At 37.1% G+C, this 25,229-nt stretch overlaps 1 protein-coding gene across 3 annotated transcripts in view; it reads right to left on the bottom strand.

Moving 5' to 3' along the window:
- The window catches only part of NDC1 (NDC1 transmembrane nucleoporin), a 47,005-nt gene that overhangs the window by 4,381 nt on the left and 17,395 nt on the right, over positions 1 to 25,229 (bottom strand). For all 3 annotated transcript variants that reach the window (XM_038537489.1, XM_038537488.1, XM_038537486.1), the window contains exons 8-17: positions 23,700 to 23,835; positions 22,813 to 22,905; positions 20,951 to 21,032; positions 18,745 to 18,900; positions 16,049 to 16,294; positions 15,819 to 15,934; positions 12,477 to 12,527; positions 10,680 to 10,743; positions 9,778 to 9,878; positions 885 to 1,045 (exon numbers count right to left, since the gene is read on the bottom strand). In XM_038537489.1, coding sequence (XP_038393417.1) covers positions 885 to 1,045; positions 9,778 to 9,878; positions 10,680 to 10,743; positions 12,477 to 12,527; positions 15,819 to 15,934; positions 16,049 to 16,294; positions 18,745 to 18,900; positions 20,951 to 21,032; positions 22,813 to 22,905; positions 23,700 to 23,835 — 1,206 coding nt within the window. The remainder of the gene's footprint in view (positions 1 to 884; positions 1,046 to 9,777; positions 9,879 to 10,679; positions 10,744 to 12,476; positions 12,528 to 15,818; positions 15,935 to 16,048; positions 16,295 to 18,744; positions 18,901 to 20,950; positions 21,033 to 22,812; positions 22,906 to 23,699; positions 23,836 to 25,229) is intronic.

Below are 25,229 nucleotides of genomic sequence, written 5' to 3'. Positions count from 1 at the left end.
GCTAGCTGCCATATTAAGAGAGCACAGATCTAGAGAGCATTCAAAAACAGGTTTGTTTTTGAACAAGTGAAAAAAACCTTCATCTTAGAGCGCTTTATATTCCCACATAGGTTTTATGGAACATAAAAACCTGCTATTACTGCTGTATATTATGGAAATAAAATATACTACTGTTTCTAAAAGCAAGCAGTATGAGGAAGTTCTGAACTATTTATTGATTGCATACAGAAAAAGGAATCTCTTGTGTCTTCTACAGTTCATTTACAATTGTGATAAACACAGCTAATAAACTTGTATCCTTTATACTGCCTAACTAGATTGTTTCATGACAAGAAAGCAGTAAACATCAATGAAACTAAATATAAACAGGTTTGGCATTTGTGGTTTTCTCTCTGGTTCCATTTCTGAAGGTGTTATGATCTGTCACTGTTTTTCCAGCATGATTCACAAAGCACCCAGGACTCATTTATGGAACACTCTGCTCACCCCAACTCTTAGCTGACCAAGATGTAATATCAGGATTATTTTTAATATGCCTTTCTGAAAAGATACTCCATTTTTTGCCCTTTATCTCTCATAAGGATGTTTTGGTAGTTAAGAAAAAATTATATATACACATTTATATATGAGATTACATTTGCTGCTTTTATAACTTTCTGTCCTCTTTTCTATCTGTATGAAAGAAGGCCCCAAAGCTTATACAATAGTCCCAATTTTAAAATTGGACTATTTAAAAGGTCTAAATCCTAGTTAATTCCCAGTAAGAACCATGAAAGTCCCAAAAAAGCATGTTCAACATGTGAGCCTTTATAATTTTCAAACCTATTTCTTAAGGGAACTCCTGAAAGGGGATTCTTATCATGGATTAAGACTGGTAAACTTACTTCAGATGTTCACCAAATGTAGTAGTTATTCGATAGATGGCAGTTTTTAGTGATGCTCTAAATGCAAATCTTAATGTTTTATAGGAAGTGTCCACAAGGCTTCCTGAAATCCGAGGTGGTTTACTGGAAGCATGAGGAAGCTTGAAGTACTTGTCAACTGCCTAGATCAAGAAAAAAAAAGAAAGCAAATAGTTCAGAATATCAACAAAGCCGTATTAGTTGAAAAGATTAAGGAGATTTTACTTCAAATCAACTGATAGATTTACACATCATAAAGACATACTAAGACGGCCCAGGTGGCTCAGCGATTGAGTGCTGCCTTCAGCCCTGGAGACCCAGGATCGAGTCCCATGTCGGGCTCCCTGCATGGAGCCTGCTTCTCCCTCTGCCTGCGTCTCTCTGTGTGTGTGTGTGTGTGTGTGTGTGTGTGTGTGTATCTCATTAAAAAAAAAAAGAAAAAAAAAGACATAATAGACAACATTTATTTTGAATCACAGGACAGTTTAAGGAAAAAAAAAAAAAAAAGAAGAAGAACAGTTTGAGAAACAACACAGTAAAGGCTCAGCCCCTAAAGCAGTTAGTAGGGAAAAGTACAGGCTCGCCCTCTAAAAAAAGGAGCTACACTCCAATGGCTTTGAAAGTGCAAAATTGAGAAATTAAACACAGACATCCTACTCTGCTTACAGTGTGTGATTGCTGAGAGTATTTTCATTATAAATCTCAGCAAAAAGAAAAAAAGACCAGAACTTCATATTTTACATAAAATTATTTACTAAACTAGCTTATCTTCCTTTTCACTTCTAGATACTAAAGCATCTGTGAGCAAGAATAGGTGGGGAGAGAGAGAATTCACAAGTGAAACGCTTTATTTATGCTTGGTAAAGAGATTTAAATATATCTTTTAAAGGTCCAAGGTAAACAATATAATTTTTAAATGATATAACTACATTAAGAAAAGGGAGAACTGAAAATATAAAAGTGTAAGTGGATTAATCTACTATAGCAAGATCACATCTACAGTGACAAGTAATATAAGCCTATTCTTTACAGTTTTGGCTGTAACCACGAAAAGACAGTTAAAATTATTTCTGTCATGTTTTTAATTTCAAGAACTCTTGAGTGATCCTCTTTATTTTAGCATCCTATTTTTGTTTCAAAGACGCAATACCCTCTCCTATTTCTGTGGATTTTGATGATTTTTGTTGTTTTGGTTGTTTTAGTTTCTTCTTTCCCTTCCTTTGCTTCTTTGGTCTCTATCTTCTGCATTAGAGACTTTGCTCAGAAATCTAGTGATCCCTGGCTCATGACTGAGTGAGACCTCCTAAAAAAGCAGACAGAATGCTCTGAGTACACAGAGATCACTGACAACAAGCTTCACAATAGGTGATCTGCATGGGGTTTTTTAAGGTTGGATGCCCAACTCAGTAACTTTGTTTTTCTTCTTGGATTAGTCAGAGTTCCCAGAGAAGAGTTTTCCAGTATCCTGTCTGGAGGGCCTGCACTCAGGCAAGTACACCCCTATGCTTCTCAAACAGAATGCACAACTGTGTGTCTATTATATCTATTCACAACTCTGCCAGCCAGAGACGCCGGTTTTCTACCCTCCCTAAAGGATAAACCTCAGCTGCTGGGGGGAGGATCACCAGCAGCAGAGAATCTAGGGGTTGGAGTGATTTTCAATTGGCTCACACCCATCCTCCTTATTTATTTATTTTCCATCCTCCTTATTTTGGTATGTGTCCCTTCACCCTTGGTTCCAGAGGTACTGGTGCCTGTCCCACTACTGATTTCAGATTTGCCTCTGGGATCGGCTAAGTTCGTTATCTCACCATCTGCTCTCCAGCTTTGAAGACTCTGTTGCTGTTGTCTCCTCTCCTGTTTATGGATTTATGTCTTTTTAAAAGTCCTTTTATTGTAGTTTAGCACAGTTTGGGGGCAAAGAACAAGATTTAATGTGTGTGTTCAGTCTGCCATGACAAGTTCAAGTTCAATCGTTTATTCTTTCAACAGTAACTTATAAGAGTGTCTCCTAAGACTGGGACAGAGTTGAGATAATTTTAGGCAGCATGGGAAGTGGTATTCAGTGACAAACTTAAGCAACATTAGATAACACTGAATCATAAGGGATAAAGTTACTTTTTTTCAATTTTCTTGTAAACTTTCTGATTAACCCTCATCAGACCAGGGAAAATAGTCATCCTCATCTGGCAGTAAAACCCGACAAAGGCTACTCATACACAGTCTTTATTTTATTTAATATGAATACTCAGATATTTCACTGGAGAAAAGTATTAATGTACCTCATTAAGGGGATTCTACCTCAGATTCCAATAGGAGTATTATGTAATACATGATACATACACAATGTTATATTCTTAAAATCCAAAAAGATCTGTATCTTGAAACATACCCTAGGGTTTAAGATAACCTGGGTCCAATGGAGTCTTTTTATAATTTAAAGTAATCTTATAAGAAGAATGATACCATCAAAATACAGTATTTTTAAAAATTTTTTGACAGTTCATAATTTTTTGTTGTTGTTGTTGTTGAAGAGAGATTAGCCATTTTCCATGCACTGTACCTGGAAGACATTTTCACTCTTAGGTTTATAAAGAAAAATTCAAATGATCAATCCAGTGAGTTTTTTCATCTCAACATCATCGATTCCCTTTGATCACCTTTGTATGCCTTCAGCACTTATCCACTAATGAACCATATAAAGTAAATTTTGGTGCAAGGTATCATAGAAAATGAAAGAATACTGTCACATGTACTTTTGGCAAAATGGGATGATACACAGGTTCTCATGATAAAATATTGTGAGACAAACGACAAACTCTTTCCCCTTGAATGACTTACTGGATGAGAATGTCACATATATTTCCTTTTTCTCCTTAAAAATACATTGTTCTGTCATCACTTCTTGAGTTTGAGAAAATATACCTAGAATATTATTATCTAAAGACGTATAGTCTGAAATTCCTCTAATATGATCGTCATTAAAGTCTAGAGATATGCCATCCAATACAGTAGCCACTAAAATACATGTAGCTACTGAGCACTTGAAATGTGGCAGTTCTCAACTGAGATATGCTATAAGTGAAAAATATACATCAGACCTTGACGACTGTTAAAAAATATATAGAATATTTTATTAGAAATTATGTATTGATAACATGATAAAATTATAATAGTGTAGATACAATTAAAATATATCATTAAAATTAACCTCACCTGTATTTTTTTAATGTAACTCCTAGAAAATGTAAAGTTACATAAGTGTATTGCATTATATTTTGATTTGACAGAGCTGTCTTGAGTGCTGTTCATTTGCATTCATGTTCTGATTTATCCAAATAATTATTGAATATACTGGCAATTTTCTTCCTATTACTAGGGCAATCAAAAAGTTTTAAATTCTGAATTAGTAACTATATTCAATGAAAGCTTAAAAAAAAAAGACTGTAAAAATGTGTGTTGATTGCTTATAGGCCTTTTCTTGAAAGATGATGTGATACTACATGATTCCATCATTTTCCTGTTTTCTCACCGGTCTTTTTACCACAATTGGGAGTAACTGATGAGTAATGATGAAATAATTCCTAGAATGATCAAAGAGCAAACTGTTCCAGGATAATGGAAGTGGAAAATCACTAAGATTTCAAAATACATCTTAGATTTTAGAAGGATCCTAAGGGTAAATGCAAAAGAATGAATTTTACTGAATTGTTCCTTCTCTTTGTTCTTCAAAAGACCTCTAAGAATGAAAATCACAAAATATCAGCTCCTATAAATAATTAGAACAGCTCAAAAAAAAAAAAAACCCGCAACAAATAAATAAGAAACAATAGATCCTAAGGATGTACAGTTAAATAAGGGAGGAAAAGACTGAGTTTGGAGCTAATATGTCTATAACACATCTTTCAACCTCACTAATCGCCTTTTATGACAAAGGATTAACAGGTTTCAGGTTCAGGGGCTTCAGCAAACAATAGTTATCTACTAGCTAGAGCTTTCAATTATTGTCTTTTCTCACTTTGTCTTATCCTTAACACTGAAATCCAAAATGCCCTGAAAACAAAAACTTTAACTCTATTAGTGGCAAGAGCTGAACTGACCTCATCTGGCAGTAAAACCTGACAAAGGCTACTCATACATAGTCTTTATTTTACTTAATATGTATACTCAGATATTTCACTGGAGAAAAGTATTAATGTACCTCATTAAGGGGATTCTACCTCAGATTCCAATAGGAGTATTATGTAATATATGATATGTATACAATGTTATATTCTTAAAATCCAAAAAGATCTGTATCTTGAAACATACCCTAGGGTTTGAGATAAGGAACTGCACACCTCTGTTTGTAGTGACTCAGGCTAGTTTTCCTTTTATAAAAGTAATATGAAATTTGCTTTAATATAAATTTAAGTTAAAAATGGATGACTTAAATACTAAGAAAATAATAGCTCAAGTGGCATACGACTAAAATTATGACAATAATATATGGTATAATAAACAGTTACAGCAAAAACTATGAAAGTAGTACATGAGTAACTTAAATCTAAGATACACCAGTTTGTAATATTTGATGATGTGCCCCATGGTTGAACTGAAATACTTAATTAGCTGTGAGATTACACAAGTATCTTTGAGTACTACATATGCTTCCTGGCGAAGACTCAGATTACACAACTGGGATCTCAAATACTTAGTGAAGAATTATCTCAAATAATGAAAAGGGTAAGCAGTGAGTACAGCATAACCACTTAACAACACACTCTTCAGGAAAAGTTAAAAATTCCAAGAAGATCTTACCTTAGCCTAATAGAAATCTGAAGAAGGGCTATCCTATGAAAATAGGCACCTTGGGCCCATTTGTATTTATATGCAGCAGTATTTGCACAAAAGCCAAATGAAGAGAAAACTCCAGTTGCTCTCTCATGAATATTTACGTACCCATGTCATTAACAAATGTCTACTGTATAAAGCCTTCAAAGTCCCTGGTCTCAAGAATCCTCTTAAAACCCAGTTAAAAGAAAGGTTTATTCCACTAAAGCCAGAATCCCAAACAAGTGGTAGGGATAACAGCTTTGTTATGGAATTTGTTAATGGAAATCATGACTACAGAGCAGAGTTTCTCAAACTCAGTACTACTGACATTTTGGACTAGGTGATTCTCTGTTGTGGGGGCTGCCCGATGCATTACAGGCCATTTAGCAGCATCTGTGGTCTCCACACAACAGATGCCAGTAGCCCTCCTCTCTATCTATGCCAATCACAATGTCTTCAGACATTGACGAAAGTCTCCTGGGGAACAAAATTGCTGCTGGAGGCAACCACAGCTTACAAAATAATAAAAATATTAGATGATGCTGGTAGATAAATTTACTGATTGTGTGCCAGGAACTGAGTTAACTGCTTTATTTATGTTATCTTGTTTAAATAATACAACAATTTGCTAACAAAGCCACCATGCTAACATCACAATCCTTGCATTTAATGAGATGTTTTTATAATAATAGTACGTAGTACCTACTATTTATTGCATACCTTTTTTATGTTCCCTGATCATCCTGCATTTCTGTGCACTGGGGCACTTATTAAAATTGTAGTTAATTATTTGTACCCGTAAATTCTGTCTTTTTTTATTCTGTATCTTAGCGCATGGTAACTGGTAATTGCCAGGCAATTGATAACTTGGCCAGACACCACTCTAGGCTTTTTACAGATTTTATCTCTAATCCTCATCATAACCCTTTAGGGTACTATATTTTAAAGATGAAAACACTGATCTCAAAGATGTTTAATAAATTACCCTTAATCACTAAGGAACTACTGGACTTGAACTGGGCATCTGTCTGACACTGTATCTCCTGGAACGCTTGCTTACAGTATTTTTTAAATTTAAATTTGTTAGTTAACATACTGTGCAATATTGGTTTCTGGAGTAGAATTTCAGTGATTCCTCACTTCAATATACACCCAGTGCTCAAGTGTGCATACAGTATTGATAGTAATACATTTTTTTTTCATCTTGAAAGACCCTTTTCTCCTGTACACTGTAAAAATACTGTCATACAACATGGTAATAATAACAAAGTAATAAAGGCTTATTATCTGCTGGGCAGTCAGTGTGGGATAGGCACCTTGAGTGCTTTACAGAGATAATCTCATTAATTCTTCACATCCCTATGTGGTAAGTACTGTTATCACTCCCTCCATTTTCCAGATACAGATGCATATGTTTAGAGATTGCTATTTGGTTATATAACATACTTCCCCCCATTTTATAATTTCTGAAATGGAGATATATCTTCTAATTAATGATATCCTAGATTCAATGAAATATTATAAATGCATTTCCAAGGTTGCACAGGTACGAAGTAGTAGGAGCTAGGATTTAGACACAGGAAGAACTGACTCTGGATCTCACACTTTGGTCCTTCTGACATTCTATCTTAGAAAAAGGTTAAGAAATGCATACCCCTCCAGGCCCTCACAGAGGCAAAGGACCTGGGGTCTGAAAGCCTAGTTTTTAAATCTGCCTTGAACATTTACTGAGTATGATCTTGAGTAAGTCATACCAATATATATAGCCTTTTCGAGGGAGACACAATCATGTACAATAGGCCTTATCCTAACCTTATGGAGTTGTTAAAAAAAAATCAAAGAAAAATAATTTCTTTCAGAGTACTACACAAACATTGGGTAGAGTACCACAGAAGTCTAGAGGAACAAAGAATGAACTGTGACTTATAAAAGAATATAGGTCAAGGGTCTCTGAGCCTTCCAACTCACAGTTCTATACTGCTGATGCCCTCAAGTCCCAGCTCTGCTACCTGCGAGACTTGTGTGTGAGACCTGAGGTAAGCCACCGCATTTCCAACCCTCCCTCATCTGTAAAATAGGCCTAAATAACTCCATCCATACTTTCTTCACAAGATAGTTATGAGGATCAGAAAAAATGAGTGAAATCATATAGTATTATTCCTTCTCTGACATTTCACTTAGCATAATACTCTCCAGTTCTACCCATGTTGTTGCAAATGACAAGATCTCATTCTTTTTAATGGCTAAGTGATATCCCAGTGTGTGTGTGTGCTTGTGTGTGTGTATGCACACATGTGTGTCCCCACATCTTCTTTATCTGTTCATCTATAGATGGACACTTAGGTTAGTTCCGTATCTTGGCTGTTGTAAATAATGCAACAATAAACATTAGGGGGGCATGTATCTTTTCAAATTATGCTTTCATTTTCTTTGAGTGAACATCCGGTAGTGGAATTACTGGATCATATGGTTATTCTACTTTTAATGTTTTGAGGAATCTCCATACTATTTCCCACGGTGGTCGCACCGGTTTTTATTCCCACCAACAGTGCAAGAGGCTCCCTTTTTCTCTACATCCTCACCAACGCTGGTTACTTCTTGTGTTTTTTATTTTAGCCATTCTGACAGGAGTGAGGCTGGATTTAAAAAAAACAAAAGAAAGAAAGAAAAAAAAAAAGGCAAACAAAAAACCAGACTCTTAACTGTGGAGAACAAACTGGTGGTCACCAGAAGGGAGGCTGGTGGGGGGATGGGTGAAATAGATGAAAGGAATTAAGAGTACACTTATTATATGAGCACTGACCAATGTATAAAATTGTTGAATCATTATATTATAAACCTCATAACACTTGTATGTTAATTAGAGTTGAATTTTAAAAGTTCAATAAAATAAAATTTAAAAAATCCCAGAAACTTAATATATAGAAAACTTAAAAATAAGTTTTCCTAATTGAAAAAAAAAAAAAAAAACAGAAGAAGAAATTGCTCTGGAGACTACAAAGTACTGTACTGTTAAACTACACTACCAGCGTGATAAAAAAGACAAACTATGCTGTATGTGTCAAAGATATGCCCAAATCCTGGGTATCCTACTATGTGGTTAGATAAGTCTACTATTACGCGTCATAAGAAATGCTCAGAAATTATTTCCTTAGAGAAAGGTAGCTGGGAAAAGAATACAAATAAAAAACTATTCACTTGTACACATGTCTCAAAAAACATACATGACAAAGTGAGCACAGAAAGAATTCAAAGGCAAAAAAAACAAAAATCACTGGCTTTGATGGGTAAGACTTTTTAAGAGGTAAAATAAATTGAGTTGAAAAAAGGAGCAGTGAAGCCTGTTTTCTTTTCATGTCTTACATTGCTTCCCAAGACCCAAAGATGCACCAACTCTTCTCCTTTAAACCTACTTCAACACCATTCCTCCAGAAAACCTACTGTGCGGCCTAGCTCCCACCCCGAAATGTTTTTGGCTCTCAGTGTTCCTAGCTCTCCTCTGACTTACAACTAAAATGACAGGGCAGTGTAAAACACACCATCCAACATGAGGTCAGGAAAGGCAGCCTATTCAAAAGCAAGAAACATAGGTTCTATTTTTCTGTCCTTATATCTAGGATTAAAAAGAACTGCTACTTTAAAACTATGCACCCAACCTGGAAACAGGTATCCACTAACCTCAGCTTTACCTTCTTGAGCCTCTGGCCAATAGGTAACATTTATCTGCATGGATAATTCAACTATAGGTCTACAAGTTGCGTAAAGATCCAAATTTATAGCAATGAAGAGAATCCGAAAATCCTAAATAATCTGATTAATACCAGAGGTGTAATAACTTCCTTTTTCTGTTTCTATAAAATTATTATTTACAAAGGAATTAGAAGTTTTCTCTTCCTGGTCTCTCTTAGATTATTATTTCCTAAGGGTGAGAACAGTAGCACATTTTAACATCTAACCTATGTTTTGTTATGCAATAAATGTGATCTATAAGAAACAAACTGAAAAATCTGGGAGGGAGGGAAAGACACGACCTCTACTCCCAAACCCAAATACTGCCTACCTCTTGCAGCGTCAATAAAGTATTAAGAATAGCTGGTAGTGTAGTCTGGACAACTCCAAATCTATCTTCGGTAAATGATGCTGCTACTAAGTGAGACAAACCTCAAGGGAAAAGAAAAAAAAAATTAAAAGGAAATACAAATCATGCTAATCTATTTGCAATACATCTACTGAGAAAGAATTAATATCCTGAATATATAAAGAACCTAAAATAGAGGAGGGGGTAATATAATAGGAAAATGGGAAAAAGATTATTAATAGGAACTAAAAAGGTGTTCAACTACATAGGGACATGAGTAAGATGACAGTCTGCATTCTAGCAGAAAAAAAGCTTTTAAATAATACTATGTTTGGTGGTGATGAGTGGTAGGAAGGAAAACAAAACAATAAGGGAACAGAGTGACAGCTATAAGGACACTTTTCATAGGGGGTCAGGAAAGGGCTCTCTGAGGAAGTATCATTCTAAGCACTGACAAGTCAGGATCTGGATGATAAAAAAAAAAAAAGAAAGAACTCAGTTTTGTAACAACTAAGTTTTCATATTCAAGCTAAGTTAAATATGTTAAAATGTTAAAAATGTTATGTCATCTTAAGTTGACAGTTGAAAACAATCCATTAATCACAGTTTTTTGAAGTAGAAAAAGGCAAGAATCCCAAGTTCAATTTCTTTGCTCAAATATAAGGGAAATTTCTGCCTAAGTTAAAGTACACCTAAATATTTAAGAAAAATGATCTATACAAAACAAAAATTTAAAAATGTATCTAAAAATTCAAAGATTGAGATCAAAGCCCAGAACCGACCTTTCATGGATATATGGCAGTATTTTTTTTTTTTTTTTTGGATATACTTCAGTATTTAACTGATAATGAAAATCAAAGTTGTAGTTCACTGAGATGGCTTACCTTCTAATGCCCAAATATGCATTTGGGCATCTGAAAAAACAGCCTGAATAGAGGCCTCTGGGTGCTACAAATAAAACAAAAACACTTAAGCTTACTCTGGGCATTAACTCTGTTATTTTATCTAATCAACTAGGTATCCTATAACAATAAAAAATTCACAGCCGCCTCAAGAATTAAAATCAGAAATTCTTATATGATTTAACTGCAAAAAAGCATTCTGCCACCAACTTGTGTGACCTTTGCCCAATATCTAAATCTCTGTTTCTCATTTAAAGTAAGAGTTACACATACTCAACCCACCCTCAGATTAGTATAGAGATCACCTAAGAGAATGGTTACAGTGCTTTTTTTTTTAAACCTCAGAACTGCCTAAATACATATTATTTCTCTTAAATTGTGTACCCTCAGTCCCACTCCAAAGAAACACCATTCAACCTTTAATACACTAAGGTCGAATAGTAGGGAGCAACCATTGGCCTGTTTAGACAAATACTGACTTTGTGATGTACCCAGTGAAACCTGCTAATAAGCACATCAGCATGTTACATTTCTCAATACCAAATAGCAGGGTCTATAACCCTTAATATATAATAGATTCACTTGCAAAATTAGAATCAAAGGTGGCCGTTCACTTCCATAGAAAAAGAAGATCTTGTTCAGCATCTGCTCTGCCCTTACTGGGTATGTGCCCTTAGGCTACTACTTAACCCCTCTGAGTCTCAAGTTTCCTTATGGGTAAAATGAGGACAGAGAGACACCTCACAGGAATGCTGTTAGAATTAAATGAGGGAACTTAAGAGAAAAGAACATGGCGTACATAAGACACAACGGTGAGTTCTCTTCCCACCCTCTGAAGTAAAACTTCAGACAACCCCTCTTCCTCTTGGTGGAAGAGAAGACACCTTTCTCAGGGGGGTGAGAGTTTTCACAAAGCTCTAATGGAGAGCCAGAGGTAGATTCTTTTTGGTAAAGGTCATAGCTAATTGGGTGGATCACCCCTGCCACCAATGTGAGAAAAGTTTTAAGCACTCGCAATGATTCTTTGTTCTGTGTACCTATGTTCTATCAGGTTACTCTTATTCAGATCTCTCCTCCCACAGAATAAAAATGAATAATGCATGCCAGAGCAAGCCATTCACTTTGAGTACAGTATCAGCTAATAATATAATATCTTCAGAACGAAGGAAGTTAGATTAAAATAACTAAAACAAAACAAAAATTCTTTCCCTACATATGGGCAAAGATTTTGCTCATCAAAGGATTAACATACAACAGCTGTAGTCCGTGAAAAAGGAATGATTTTTTAGCTTCTGCAGTTCAGTTATTTTCCTATGGCAGCTGGAGCAGCTGACACACAAGTTGGAATGTCATTTAGTTTGTGGCCTGAATTATAACTTTTTATCCCACACAAACTTAGCATCTGCAACCTAATCCAGTCATCTCTCTTCTGAACACCAAATTGGCCACAAAAGATTACAGCAGGACAATTAGCCGTGAAGGATCGCCATGGATTTGATCATTCTGTAGGAAGGGGTTGTATTATGAGCACAAAGTTGCCTGGAGCCCAGAGACTCAGGAGACCAAACTGGAGTCAAGCCTTAGGAAGTCACTGAGATGAGATGAGATGGGTGTCTAGGGCAGCTCTTACTCACAAGGAGGTTTAGTCAAGCACTATACAAAGCTGTTTGGCTTGTTTGGATTGAGCTAAATATTTAGAAGTCAAATCAAATCTGGTACTTCATTTCTTATTTTATTTCCTCTTCTCCCCTTCCCAGTGCTCTAACTATATATCCTTACCTTACTGAAAAAATACATTATCAACACCCGTTTTGATAAGAAATTCTTAACCTGAGTTGGAGAAAAGAAAGAATTAACACATTTACAGTTTTCAATTCTATTCAAGTATGTTAACACATTCCCAGGTTCTTCCTGACACTAAATTAAATGAAACACTTCATATCTTACAGATAAAGAACAAAGAACAATATTTACACTAAACCAAATAAGTAAATACTTTTGTATTATAAACTAGATGACCAGGATGGGCCATCTAACCTGAACTGCATTTCCATGTACACGTGTCTAACTCCCAAATTAGAGCCCTATAATAAAAGGAATTCAAAGTGGTTCTTGTGATATTTTCTTACTCAATTCCTTACAACTGTCTTGCCCTTTACCTCCTAATACCAAAAAAGAGTGTTTTCTCTACAAAAAAAAAAAAAAAAAACTTAAGACCTGAAATGATTTTCTGCCAATTGATATTTACATGGGAAACAATTTTCTTAGTATTAAGCTGAAAGCTACATAGTCCAGCTGATTTTTTTTTTTTTAAGATTTTATTTATTTATTCATGAGAGAGACACAGAGAGAGAGAGGCAGAGACACAGGCAGAGGGAGAAGCAGGCTCCACGCAGAGAGCCTGATGTGGGACTCGATCCAGGGTCTCCAGGATCACGCCCTGGGCTGCAGGCGGTTCCAGCTGACTTTAAAGTGAATTCATGATATGGTGGTACTTAGGGCATGTTGGGCAAATGGGATCCCGAAGTTTGTGAAATGCCTACAGTTCATCTTTATTAATCAATCATCCCATCAGCAAAGATGTTGTTACTCCTCTCATCTTAAAAAATAAAACTCTCCAGGATCCCTGGGTGGCTCAGCGTTTGGCGCCTGCCTTTGGCAGAGGGCGTGATCTTGGAGTCCCAGAATCGAGTCCCACATTGGGTTCCCTGCATGGAGCCTGCTTCTCCCTCTGCCTGTGTCTCTGTCTGTCTGTCTCTCTCTCTGTGTGTCTCTCATGAATAAATAAAATCTTTAAGAAAGAAAAAAATAAAATAAAACTCTCCCATGACTCCCCAACTCCCTCTAGCTATTAATTATCCCATTTCTTTGCATCCCTTATAGCAAAGCTCCTTGAAAGACTTAGCTTTTCTTGTGCCCTCTAATTCTTCCCCCAATCTCTCCTGGCTCCATCCAATCAGCATTCATCCCATCCACTCCTACCCAGAAGCTCAACAAGGACTCAGCCACCTCCACATTTCTAGCACAACAGTTCATCCTAGTGTGGCTCTCAGGCTACCCAGCAGCAGCACGTGGCACCATTCACTTCTTTTCTCGGTTCTCTTCTCACCTCCACAGCCACTTGATCTCCTCTACCAGTCCTCCTCATCTCCCAGACCTGTAGTCACTAGAGGGTCCCGTTCCTGCATCTCTCTTCTTCTGCATCCAAAGAGTTTTCATGGAGTCTCATGGCTTTAAATACTGTCTGTATTCTAAGGACTTCTAAATTTCTATTTCTAGCCCAGAACTTTCCCCTATGCTCTGGATATATGTCTCAGTTCTTACTTGGTATTTTCAATTGGTTGTCTAATAAGCATCTCAAAATGGACATAAACCGAATTCAAGATTTCCCTACATTACTTCTACCAAATCTCCTCTCCCTGAATCATCAGCTAACTGCAACTGTATTTCAGATCCTCAAACCAAAAACTTGGTTTGAGGTCAACATTGCACTCTCTTTTACACCACAACCAGATCATAAGCAAATCCTATTTACACCTACTTTCAAAATACATCCAGACCTTGATCACATCTTACAGACTCTACCATAATCACTCTGGTCACTGATACGATCATCTCCCACTATATTACTTCGACAGCTTTACAACTGTCTCTCTGCCTCTACTCCTGACCCCTGAGAATCTAATCTCAGCACAACAGCTAAAGCAGCACTTTCAAAATGTAAGGTTACATCATGTCATTCTTGTGGACAAAATCACCCTGTGGCTTTCCAACTCACTCAGAGAAAATGTCAGTCTTCATAGTAGCTAATGCGCCTGATGAGCTCTGGGTGCCTGCTACCTCTCTGACTTCATCACCACCTGCTAGTGTCCATGTTATTTCTCACACAAACTAAGCACACTCCCACCTAAAGACCTCTGTATCTTGCTGTTCCCCACCTTCCCTTCAGGTTTCTAATCAAGTGTCCCCTAATCAATGAGCCTTTTTTTTTTTAAGGTTTTATTTATTTATTCATGAGAGACACACAGAGAGAGAGAGGCAGAGACACAGGCAGAGGGAGAAACAGGCTCCATGCAGGGAGCCCGATGTGGGACTCAATCCCGGGTCTCCAGGATCACACCCTGGGCTGAAGGCAGCGCTAAACCGCTGAGCCACCCGGGCTGCCCATTTTTCTATGCAGCACTTAAGACATCAAGTTTTTTTCCCTTTGAAAACATCCATTTTTCATATTTTGAATTAAACATATTGGGATGTACTTAGTCCACAGCATGTCATGGTTTAATGGGCAACTTTTTTCTTAACAGTACACAAAATAAGTCTTAAAATTCATAGTATGTTTTTATCCAAAGAGATACAGTTTAAGACATTTGCTTGTCTATTTTCCCTTGCTGGAATGTACATATTCAGGGGCTTTTGTTTGCTGTTTTCCCGGTGCCTAAAACCAGTCTGGGTCAGCCCGGGGGTGGCTCAGCAGTTTAGCGCCGCCTTCAGCCCAGGGTGTGGTCCAGGAGACGGGGAATTGAGTCCCACGTCAGGCTCCCTGCATGGAATGGAGCCTGCTTCTCCCTCTGCCTGTGTCTGTGCCTTTCTCTCTCTGTGTGTCTCTCAAGAATAAATAAAATCCTTTAAAAAAAACAAAAAAAGGGGATCCCTGGGTGGCGCAGCAGTTTAGCGCCTGCCTTTGGCCCAGGGCGCGATCCTGGAGACCCGGGATTGAATCCCACATCAGGCTCCCGGTGCATGGAGCCTGCTTCTCCCTCTGCCTGTGTCTCTGCCTCTCTGCCTCTCTCTCTCTCTGTGACTATCATAAATAAATAAATTTAAAAAAAAAACAAAACAAAACCAAAAAAACCACAGTCTGCGTACAGAAAGAACTCAGTTAATATTTCTTAAATGAAAGAATTCACAGATCAAAGTATCATATTAGGTTAAGTCACATGAAATTTCAATTTATATATTCAAAACCAGTCAAATGCCAGCAATTTCATATGAGTCAATTTAATACAGGAAGCATAAAAAAAAGAAGTCTTATTTATACCTGATGGCTTATTCATGTGAGATCCTTGATGCGCTCAATGAGAAATGTGCTCAAACATACATCCTATGATTATATCATCCTACCTGTTCACGTTTATTCTGAATCCATGAGCAAATCATACTGGGTTGTCTCGCTGTCTTACCCTCAGCACTAATGGAGGTAGATGGAGAAGGATTAGAAAATTCAGTCATCTGCTGATCTAAATAAAAAAAAAACAAAAACAAACAAACAAAAAAACCAAGATGGTGAAAACTCAGGATATCTGAGTCTCTGCAACTATGACCTTTCAAATTTTCGAAAACAGTCCCCTTACCAGAAGCAGAAGTCCACAATCTTGGCCCTCTTCTGACTAGCTGAGAACTCTGAGGGGACCCATAGCAGGTATTTACATCAAAAATTCCAGCCATCCGATTCACCACACTAGAGCCAAACGGGGTTCCGAGGGGACTTGCAACATCAGGTGTAGATAATTTTGAGGAAAACAATGACGTCTTAACTAATGGTGGCACTGGAGGCCGAGTCATCTGGCTAGATTTCGGGGTCTGAAAAGTAGTTTCTTCTGTAAAAGAACAGATCCAGCACTGAAGAGGCAACCTGAACAAATTTTACACATCTCAGTTTTTGGTTTAATTCATCTACCCAAGGCTTGGGCTGTTTCTTTTTAGGTTTACATTCTCCACATCCAGCTTTTACAAGTTCAGAGATCAGTTGCATAGCGTTACACATTTTCTCTCGTCAGACTGGTCAGCCTCTCTTGTCTTCTCCCATCCAGAGAGTATCTTCACCTTCAAGGTCAGTTTCTCTAAATATAAGCTGTGTTGAACAAACCTTTCAATTTATATTCTATTTTCAAATGGCAACAACTTCAATTACTGCACTGGAGTCAGTCCAGTGTTACTGCAAGGGCCTACTACAGGTGTTACTTTGACTAAATCTGCACTGTGAAAATGTACTGATAAAGGGTCCACATTTATCCATTTTCCACAGAATTTTTCCAAGTTAACAAAAGTCACACCATAGATGAATTTGCCCAGGATCATCTACAAATATGACCTGTAAACACCTTCAAAAATTATCTTACAATCACCAATTTATAGACTGTTGTATAAAAGCTAAGGAATATTTTTCTGGCCACTTCAGTACAAGGCATAAAGACAAATAAGTTACATTAGTATTCTTAATAAAACCACCATAAAAGATCAAACATTTAAAGTGGCAAACTTTTATTAATGACTTTTTAAGGTTAGTGACAGCTAGAAATATTTGAAGAATCAATTTAAAAATTAAGACTGAAGTTTTTTAAGTTCTGCAAAACTAGAAACAAATTTTGACTAAATGATGGGATGTGACAACCATTTAAAATAATGAATAGGGATCCCTGGGTGGCGCAGCGGTTTAGCGCCTGCCTTTGGCCCAGGGCGTGATCCTGGGGGCCCGGGATCGAATCCCACGTCAGGCTCCCGGTGCATGGAGCCTGCTTCTCCCTCTGCCTGTGTCTCTGCCTCTCTCTCTCTCTCTCTCTCTCTCTCTCTCTCTGTGACTATCATAAGTAAATAAAAATTAAAAAATAAAAAAAAAAGAAACATTCTTTAAAAAATAAAATAAAATAAATAAAATAAAATAAAGAATAATTCCTACTTGGTCAGACCCATGACTCCCTCAACCCAGAGCTACAATGATCTAACATGCTAATGTGATAGAACTGGCCTATTTAAAATCCTCTAAAGGCACCCTCTCCCTATAAAATGCAAACTCCATTGTGTACATACAAGGCCTCCCTTCATTATCAATCATCATCCTTCCCATTTGGACTTCATTGTGACAGACTTCCTTTTAGCAGATACATTGTCTTGTCATTATTTGTGTGCCTCCCACCAAAAGGTCAGTTCCAAAGTGTTTTTTCATCTTTGACTCTCTGACTTCCAGCACACTGCTTAATATATAGTAAACAATCAATAAGCACTTGTTGAATAAAATAAATGCTAATTCGAATGCTGAGTACAACTGAAACACTCTAGAATCTTTTAAAATATGACATTCATGGTCTTACCTAAATCATTTTTCATTTGTAATGAAAAATTCTTTGCTTTTGCTTTATGACCCCCACCAAAGTAATGATGCTTGCTGTACCCCATATAGGAATTTTTTTTTAAATATCAAGATTAATTGCCAACATTTAAAAAGTGGAAAATTTCACCCACAATATTTTTAGCTTACTTAACAATGAGGTGCGGAGGTGGGGAGGTGGTATGTATGGCACAGAATACCAGGTCCAAATTCCCAGAAGGGAATTGGATTAGGGTTGAACCTAATCCACAGCTTCCCCTTCAGATGAAGCCAGTGCTCTCAAGGTTATCACAGTTTTCACCCAACCAGTTTTGGCCATTTTCATTCAAGTCCTGCCTCCAAAAGGCATGTGGACATTAAGTCCCTTCATTAGTCTAACACATTCCTAGGCCTCTTAAGGAATTTGGTCAAATAACCTGGGTCCCTCCACTCTACGTCATCCCCTCAGCCTCAATCCTTCAAGCATTCTATTAAGTTATCTTAAAACAATGAATGTGATAAACCCCATGGTGAAATTGCTCAGTCATTCCAAGTGCTCTCCTCTGGGCACTGTCCAGCAACTTTATATCTTTGGGATATTATAACGAGAACAGCACCCAGTACCACCTGAAAAGCTTCACCTGGCCCTGCACTTGAGGAAGCTGATACCTTCTATCAGATGTGCCAGTTTGTTAGCTTTTCTAATGCTACCCGCAGAGCGGACTTCCCAACTTCATTTCTTCAATCTACAACGATATGCAGGCCTTTTTCTTTGTTCAGTACAATATCCCACTTATTAGATCAATTTTCCCTAAAAATATATCCCTCACACTCATGTATACATATCCTTAGATTAACTACTGTCATCTTTCTTAGTATACCTATCCTTAGATTAACTACTGTCATCTTTCTTAGGAAACAAAATGTACAGACACTGTCCTCTCACAGTAATACAGGAATTACCTGGAGAATTCGATTTCTTAGGTTCCACGGAGTATGAAGACACCAGTCTCCCATTCGTAGCAGCTGCTTCTTGGTAGAGAACCAGTTTCTGAGTCATATCATTTAAAAGGTTCAAACACTCCCTTGAAATGGCTGTCCAATTGTGCGGATGTCCACCTAGGAGATCCAAACACCAGCTTTGAAGATGTACATAGTTACCTTCTCAAAGTGAGGAGAAAACTCAGTAAGAAATGCTATATGACAGAGGTGCTTGGATGGCTCAGTCAGTTAGGTGTCTGCTTTTGGCTCAGGTCATGATCCCTGGGTCTTGGGACCAAGCCATGCATCGGGCTCCCTGCTCAGTGGGGAGTCTGCATTTCCCTCTGCTTCTCCCTCCCCATTGTGGCTCTCCTCCCTCGCCCTTGCTCTAATTAATAAATAAAATCTTAAAAGAAAAAAGAAATGCTAGATGATAACACTTTGCATCAGGGCCTACATTCCTTGGCTAAGCTACTATTTATACTCCTGTCATCTAATACACAGCAGGAGTTCAATAAATATTTGGACAAAATAATTTTCCGAAAAGTCTACAAGCAAAAGCTTGCTATTTTACCATAAAAAAAAAAAAAAAAAAAAACAAAGCAAAACAAAACACCTCTCAAATTGGCTGCTAAAATAAAGCCAAACACTAGAGCATGGGTTGAGTGAAGAAGAGCAGGACTACTTCCTTTGTAACACTGAACAGACTAAAGACTAAGACAATGAGTACAAGCATGTCTAATGACATGTAACCCATGGCCCCCCAGGACCTATAAATTGTTGTATCAGGCCCACTATGTTTCCTTACATGTTCATTTATAATAGCTCCATTTGTTTTTCCTTCTATAGGAAGAACACATTATTTGATAACAATTATAGTTTATACTTAGAGAATTTATATTCTTTAACTTAAGCTACTGTGATCCACAATCTTGTAAAAATTCCTTTACTTCTCATTATCTTTTCATTTTCTAAGACCTTTATCTCCTATAGCTGCCATTTAAAAATCAACCAATCAATCTCTCTACGTTGAGAATAGCTGAGGAGTCCACTGAAAACTGGTTTCCCCATTCTGAGTGCCATATAAGGTTTCTCTCTTCACTTGAATCACTCCTCAAACATCACCCCATTTATAGCTCAAGAGGAATACAACTTAACCAGCAAGCAAACAAAATACTCCATTAGTAGGTCCCAGAATGTTCTATATTGCTATTAACTCAGGACCACTAAGGAATTATGTGATGATCAAGTTAAATTTTAATAATACGCCCTAGAATGTAAGTTCTCTGGCAGAAAACATGTCATTCTGTTACAGTTTACCAGAATATCTAGTGAAAATATTTAATGCATAGAGAATTCCTTGGTGAACCTGTCTGATAGAAAGGACTTGTTAATTTTCCATGGCATCAGCTCCAATCATTTATACATTTACATAACCTAATTTCATTTCCATGTAACACTTAACTATAGTAGCTTTCTTTTATAATGTGGGAACTGGTAAGTATGGCAAAATAATGAAAAGCTGATTACAGAGATGAAAAGTTACCTAGGTTCTCTGTTCTCTACTGGATGAGATGCTTTCCATCCAGGAACAAGTTTAGCACTGGCATAGTTGTAAGAAGGAGTAACAAGTAACAATGGAGAAGTGTTTTGGAGTTGCCAAGAGCATCCTTGGGTCACCATCAAATCTAGTAGTTTCACTTTTTTTTTTTTTTTTTAAAGGGAGGCAAAGTAGCATGGCAGAAGGAGGGAGTCAAATGATCAAATTTCTTTTTCCATCTCTGACATTAACTGTATGTAAGTCACTTAATCTCTCTAAAACTTAGGTTCCCCAACTAGGGATTAGATGATCTGATTTTCAAGACTCCTTGTAGCATTAAAATTTTGAGGACTCTTAAACATGCTCTCTAACTCTTCTGCTCTAGAACTGTCAACCTACCTCATAGTTTCTTCAGGTTAAGGGAACGAGGATGCTAAAGAAGATAACATATAAAAGTTTTATAGTATTTTTCTGGAAATACAACATCTAACGACAGAAATGGAAACATTTGCGTAATATTTAAATCAATACTTCATTTAATGGACTCACAGCTATGTGAGGTTTTATTAAACACATCTCTGTAACCAAAAATTTTAAGTGGAACACTTTCTGCACACATACACCTGTATCTGTTACTTTCAGCAATACCTGGTTGGCTAAGGCTAAAAACTTCTTGTCTTCGTGAAGGAGAATACTGAGAAAGCAACATCAGGTCCTGCAAGGCCAAATACTAAACGGGGGAAAAAATACACATTATTTAATTTTTTTTTAACTTCTACATAAAATCTCAGCAATATATAGGTAAGGGGAAATTACTTCAAATTTCTCATAAAGGAAATGCTTTTCAGAACCATAACCTTCATTTCTAGACTCCCAAAACTTTCTTGCCTCTACCCTCGGTAGGCTACCCCAGCCACTGTAGGCTCCAGTTACAAGAAACTATAGAACTCTCCGTGCTATTTCCCCACTCTAAAGTGGTAAACATAAAACATCACTCTTGGAACTTCCCAGGCCTCCCACACACAAACATATACTCACACAGTTCTTAACCACGGCACTTAACATAATTTATTGTAACTGCCTGTTTCCTTGTCTCTTCTGGTTCCACTCACTAAACTGTGAGGCAGGGACAGCACCTTACTTGCTATCACATTCAAAGGCAGTGTCTAGCACAAGGTAGGCACACAACATATACTGTACTCTTTTACTGGAAATCTTCATTTTGTTTCCTGGCAAACCCTTTCAGCCATCATTTAAGACACCATAACTTCTGTGAAACTCTATTATTTTAGTTGCAAGCAGAGAAAGTGGTTCCCACTGCACTTACCACAGTAAATTTTCATTATTTTGTGTATCTGCTTTCTCCATCAGGCTGTGCTACATCTAATTCATTATTATGCCTTACGCAACTAGCAGTGACTGATACCTACCGAGCAAATACAGACTTGTTCAATAACCAAATGAGTACCTGATATTTTTGTTTATCTAATAAATTAGTAATAATTGATGTTTAAAGGTAATCAGAACCTCAGTGGTTCGTTTTCTTATTAGTTTACAACTTTTCTACAGTGTATTCCGAACTCTGGGTTCCATTTTCTTCAAATTCTTTTTTAAGCACTATAACCTCTTAACAGGATCACACATACTGTAGATATACTTTAAAATTTCAAAATACAATTTAAATCAAAATAAGTTATTCTCACTTAGTTTAACTTATAAACTTACTACAACTTCTTTAAGCTCTTTTGATTAAAATTGATTTTAGGATCATTATCATTATTCCTATTTAAAGAGAATTCAGGGCAGCCCCAGTGGCTAAGTGGTTTAGCGTCACCTTCAGCCCAGGGCATGATCCTGGAGACGCAGGATTGAGTCCCACATCGGGCTCCCTGCATGGAGCCTGCTTCTCCCTCTGCCTGTGTCTCTGATTCTCTCTCCGTGTCTCTCATAAATAAAATCTTTAAAAAAATAAATAAATAAATAAATAAATAGTTCACTGTATGGGTATACCTACCAAGCACTACCTTTGATCCTAACAGTCAACAATATTATAGGAGTAAAAATACAACTTGACTCAATGATTAAAAAACAAAAAACAAAAGAGAAGCAGTATTTTGTTTTGCTACCATGAGGAGTTTGTGAAAAGTTAATGCATATGGTTGGTATCATGGTATTTCATGCTTGGAAATATTTTTATATCTATTCTAAATATTGTACAAATTAGATTAGTTTGTACACATATACTGCCATACATCCCTGTATTTTAGTCACTTGGAATGAAAACTGAAAAAAAGTAAATAGCATTCAATGCAGCATGTAGTTGATTTCTTACAATACTGGTACTAGAATATTCTAGGCCCTCAAAAAATATATCTAAGTACACTAAATATTAAGTCCATTCCAAAATTGAACACCAATAAAAAATAAATTTATTAAAAAAAATAAGTCCATTCCAAAAGACAAGTTAGAAATGACTGTGTAAAGACATAAGATGCATAGTTCATAGGTACCTTTATGATGAGGGGAGGATTGCTGTTTAAAACCTTTGGGAGGCATTCATCCGACTCTTCTGAAAATGGTGGCTGAACAGGGAACAGATGAGCCTATCAAATATAATCAAATATAAGGACCATGAAAATGATTATTTTCTTGACTTTATTATATTTAGTAAGTTAACACTAACTGAAATTTATTACAAGAGACAATACAACCAAATTAACATCTTCAGTGTTTTAATAATAGGTTGCACTAAAATTAAATATACCCAAATACACTACTTTCTAAATGTTATTCTCTCAATTTTATTACATCTCTGGCCCCCAATACTAGAAATAAATATTCTGAAGCCACTGAAGGGACACACACCTACAGAGATGATAAAATAAAACACTCATTTTCTAAGACAAATACCTATATGATAAAGATAATGTAATTCCCATTCATTTAAAATAATTTCAATACAAAATTTAAAACTTTCTCTCAAAGAACAAATATTTGTCTTATATTAAATATTTTAGTAGTAGTTACACCAATAGCACATAAAACTAATTTAAAATCCAGGCATTTAGTATTTGCTAAACAGAGAAATGGAAACCTTCAGAAGAGACTTACACTACGATAAAGCAGGGTAAGTTCCACTAGCAGTTCATTCAGTTTAGTTTCCAAAAACCAAAAACACTAACACCATTCCTTACTCACACACACACACACACACACACATGAAGTAAATTATGGTTACAAATGATACATCCCTAAGGAAGTCTCAGAAAAGAGACCAAAACCCAACTTACTCAAAATGGCTTTGGGCACAATAGCATATTACTCAGTGCTCTGCTTGCTAAAAACAAATCTGTGCACTCTAAAATACAAAAGCATTAACAAAAAACTCAATACTAACCTCTGTGGCAAAGATTTTGAAGAGTATCCATGAAATATACCAAGTCATCAGAAGAAAGACACCACAAAGCCAGACATGGTAGAGTAATGAGAGATTCAAGAGGCCACGCACAGTGTCAAGAGGCCTGTGAAACTGCCTATAAAAGCAGAAATTACTATTTAATCCTATGGGGAAAATACAATCTAAGCATTTAACAGACTTGGGGCCTCACAATGAGAAACAAATCTTATTTCTACATAATACTGGTGATATAGATGCCTTTCCTTTTGCACCCCATACAATTCTCTAACACCTTCTTTTTTTTTTTAATTTTTATTAATTTATGATAGTCACACACAGAGAGAGAGAGAAGCAGAGACACAGGCAGAGGGAGAAGCAGGCTCCATGCACCGGGAGCCCGACGTGGGACTCGATCCCGGGTCTCCAGGATCGCGCCCTGGGCCAAAGGCAGGCGCCAAACCGCTGCGCCACCCAGGGATCCCTCTAACACCTTCTTATGTACTATGTAAGGGAGCCTTAAAAGAAGAACAGACCTAAACTTGTGCTCAGTTTCTTGTGTTCCTAATCTTTACTGTCATTTATTATGGAGGAAGAATGAGCCAAACCTATAAGCCAACCCTTAGTTGCTGGGTAAAATTTTAGTACTTTTACTTTGATCCCAACCATTCAACAAGACTATCACCTCTCCTAGGCCAGATTTCAGCTTTGTGTTTACACCCTAAAAATAGTTCCACAATAGTTAAGAGCACATAGCATTATCTAAAAATCACAATCTTTACTTTTAAAATAATTAAAGAAACTGTTAGAAGACTAAATGAGGGATCCCTGGGTGGCGCAGCGGTTTAGCGCCTGCCTTGGGCCCAGGGCGCGATCCTGGAGACCCGGGATCAAGTCCCACGTCGGGCTCCCGGTGCATGGAGCCTGCTTCTCCCTCTGCCTATGTCTCTGCCTCTCTCTCTCTCTCTGTGTGACTATCATAAATAAATAAAAATTAAAAAAAAAAAAAGACTAAATGAAGGGGCGCCTGGGTGGCTCAGTCTGTTGAGTGTCTGACCAGCTCAGGTCATGATCTTGGGGTCCTGGGATCAGCTCCATGGGGCTCTGTGTTCAGCAGGGAGTTTCCTTGTTTCTCTTATTCTTACTCTGTCCCTCCCCCATGCGTGCGTGCTCTCTCTAATAAATAAAATCTTTTTAAAAAAATTTTATTTATTTATTCATGAGAGACAGAGAGACAGAGAGACAGAGAGGCAGAGACACAGGCGAAGGGAGAAGCAGGCTCCATGCAGGGAGCCTGATGTGGGACTCGATCCCGGGACTCCATGATCACACCCTGGGTCAAAGGCAGGCATCTAAATCGCTGAGCCACTCAGGGATCCCTCAAATAAATAAAAGTTAAATAAATAAATAAATAAATAAATAAATAAATAAATAAATAAATTGAACATTCCTTTACCAAAACCTTGAACAGATTAATTGGCAAAGTCATCATAATCATACAATCACACAACTAGCAATTTTAAAAGCAGGATT

This window comes from Canis lupus, chromosome 5 (genome assembly GCF_011100685.1).
Source record: "Canis lupus familiaris isolate Mischka breed German Shepherd chromosome 5, alternate assembly UU_Cfam_GSD_1.0, whole genome shotgun sequence".
In the NCBI taxonomy this organism is placed as follows: Eukaryota; Metazoa; Chordata; class Mammalia; order Carnivora; family Canidae; genus Canis; species Canis lupus.
The sequence above is the reverse complement of the archived record's forward strand: the minus strand, read 5'-3'. Positions and strand labels throughout refer to the sequence as shown.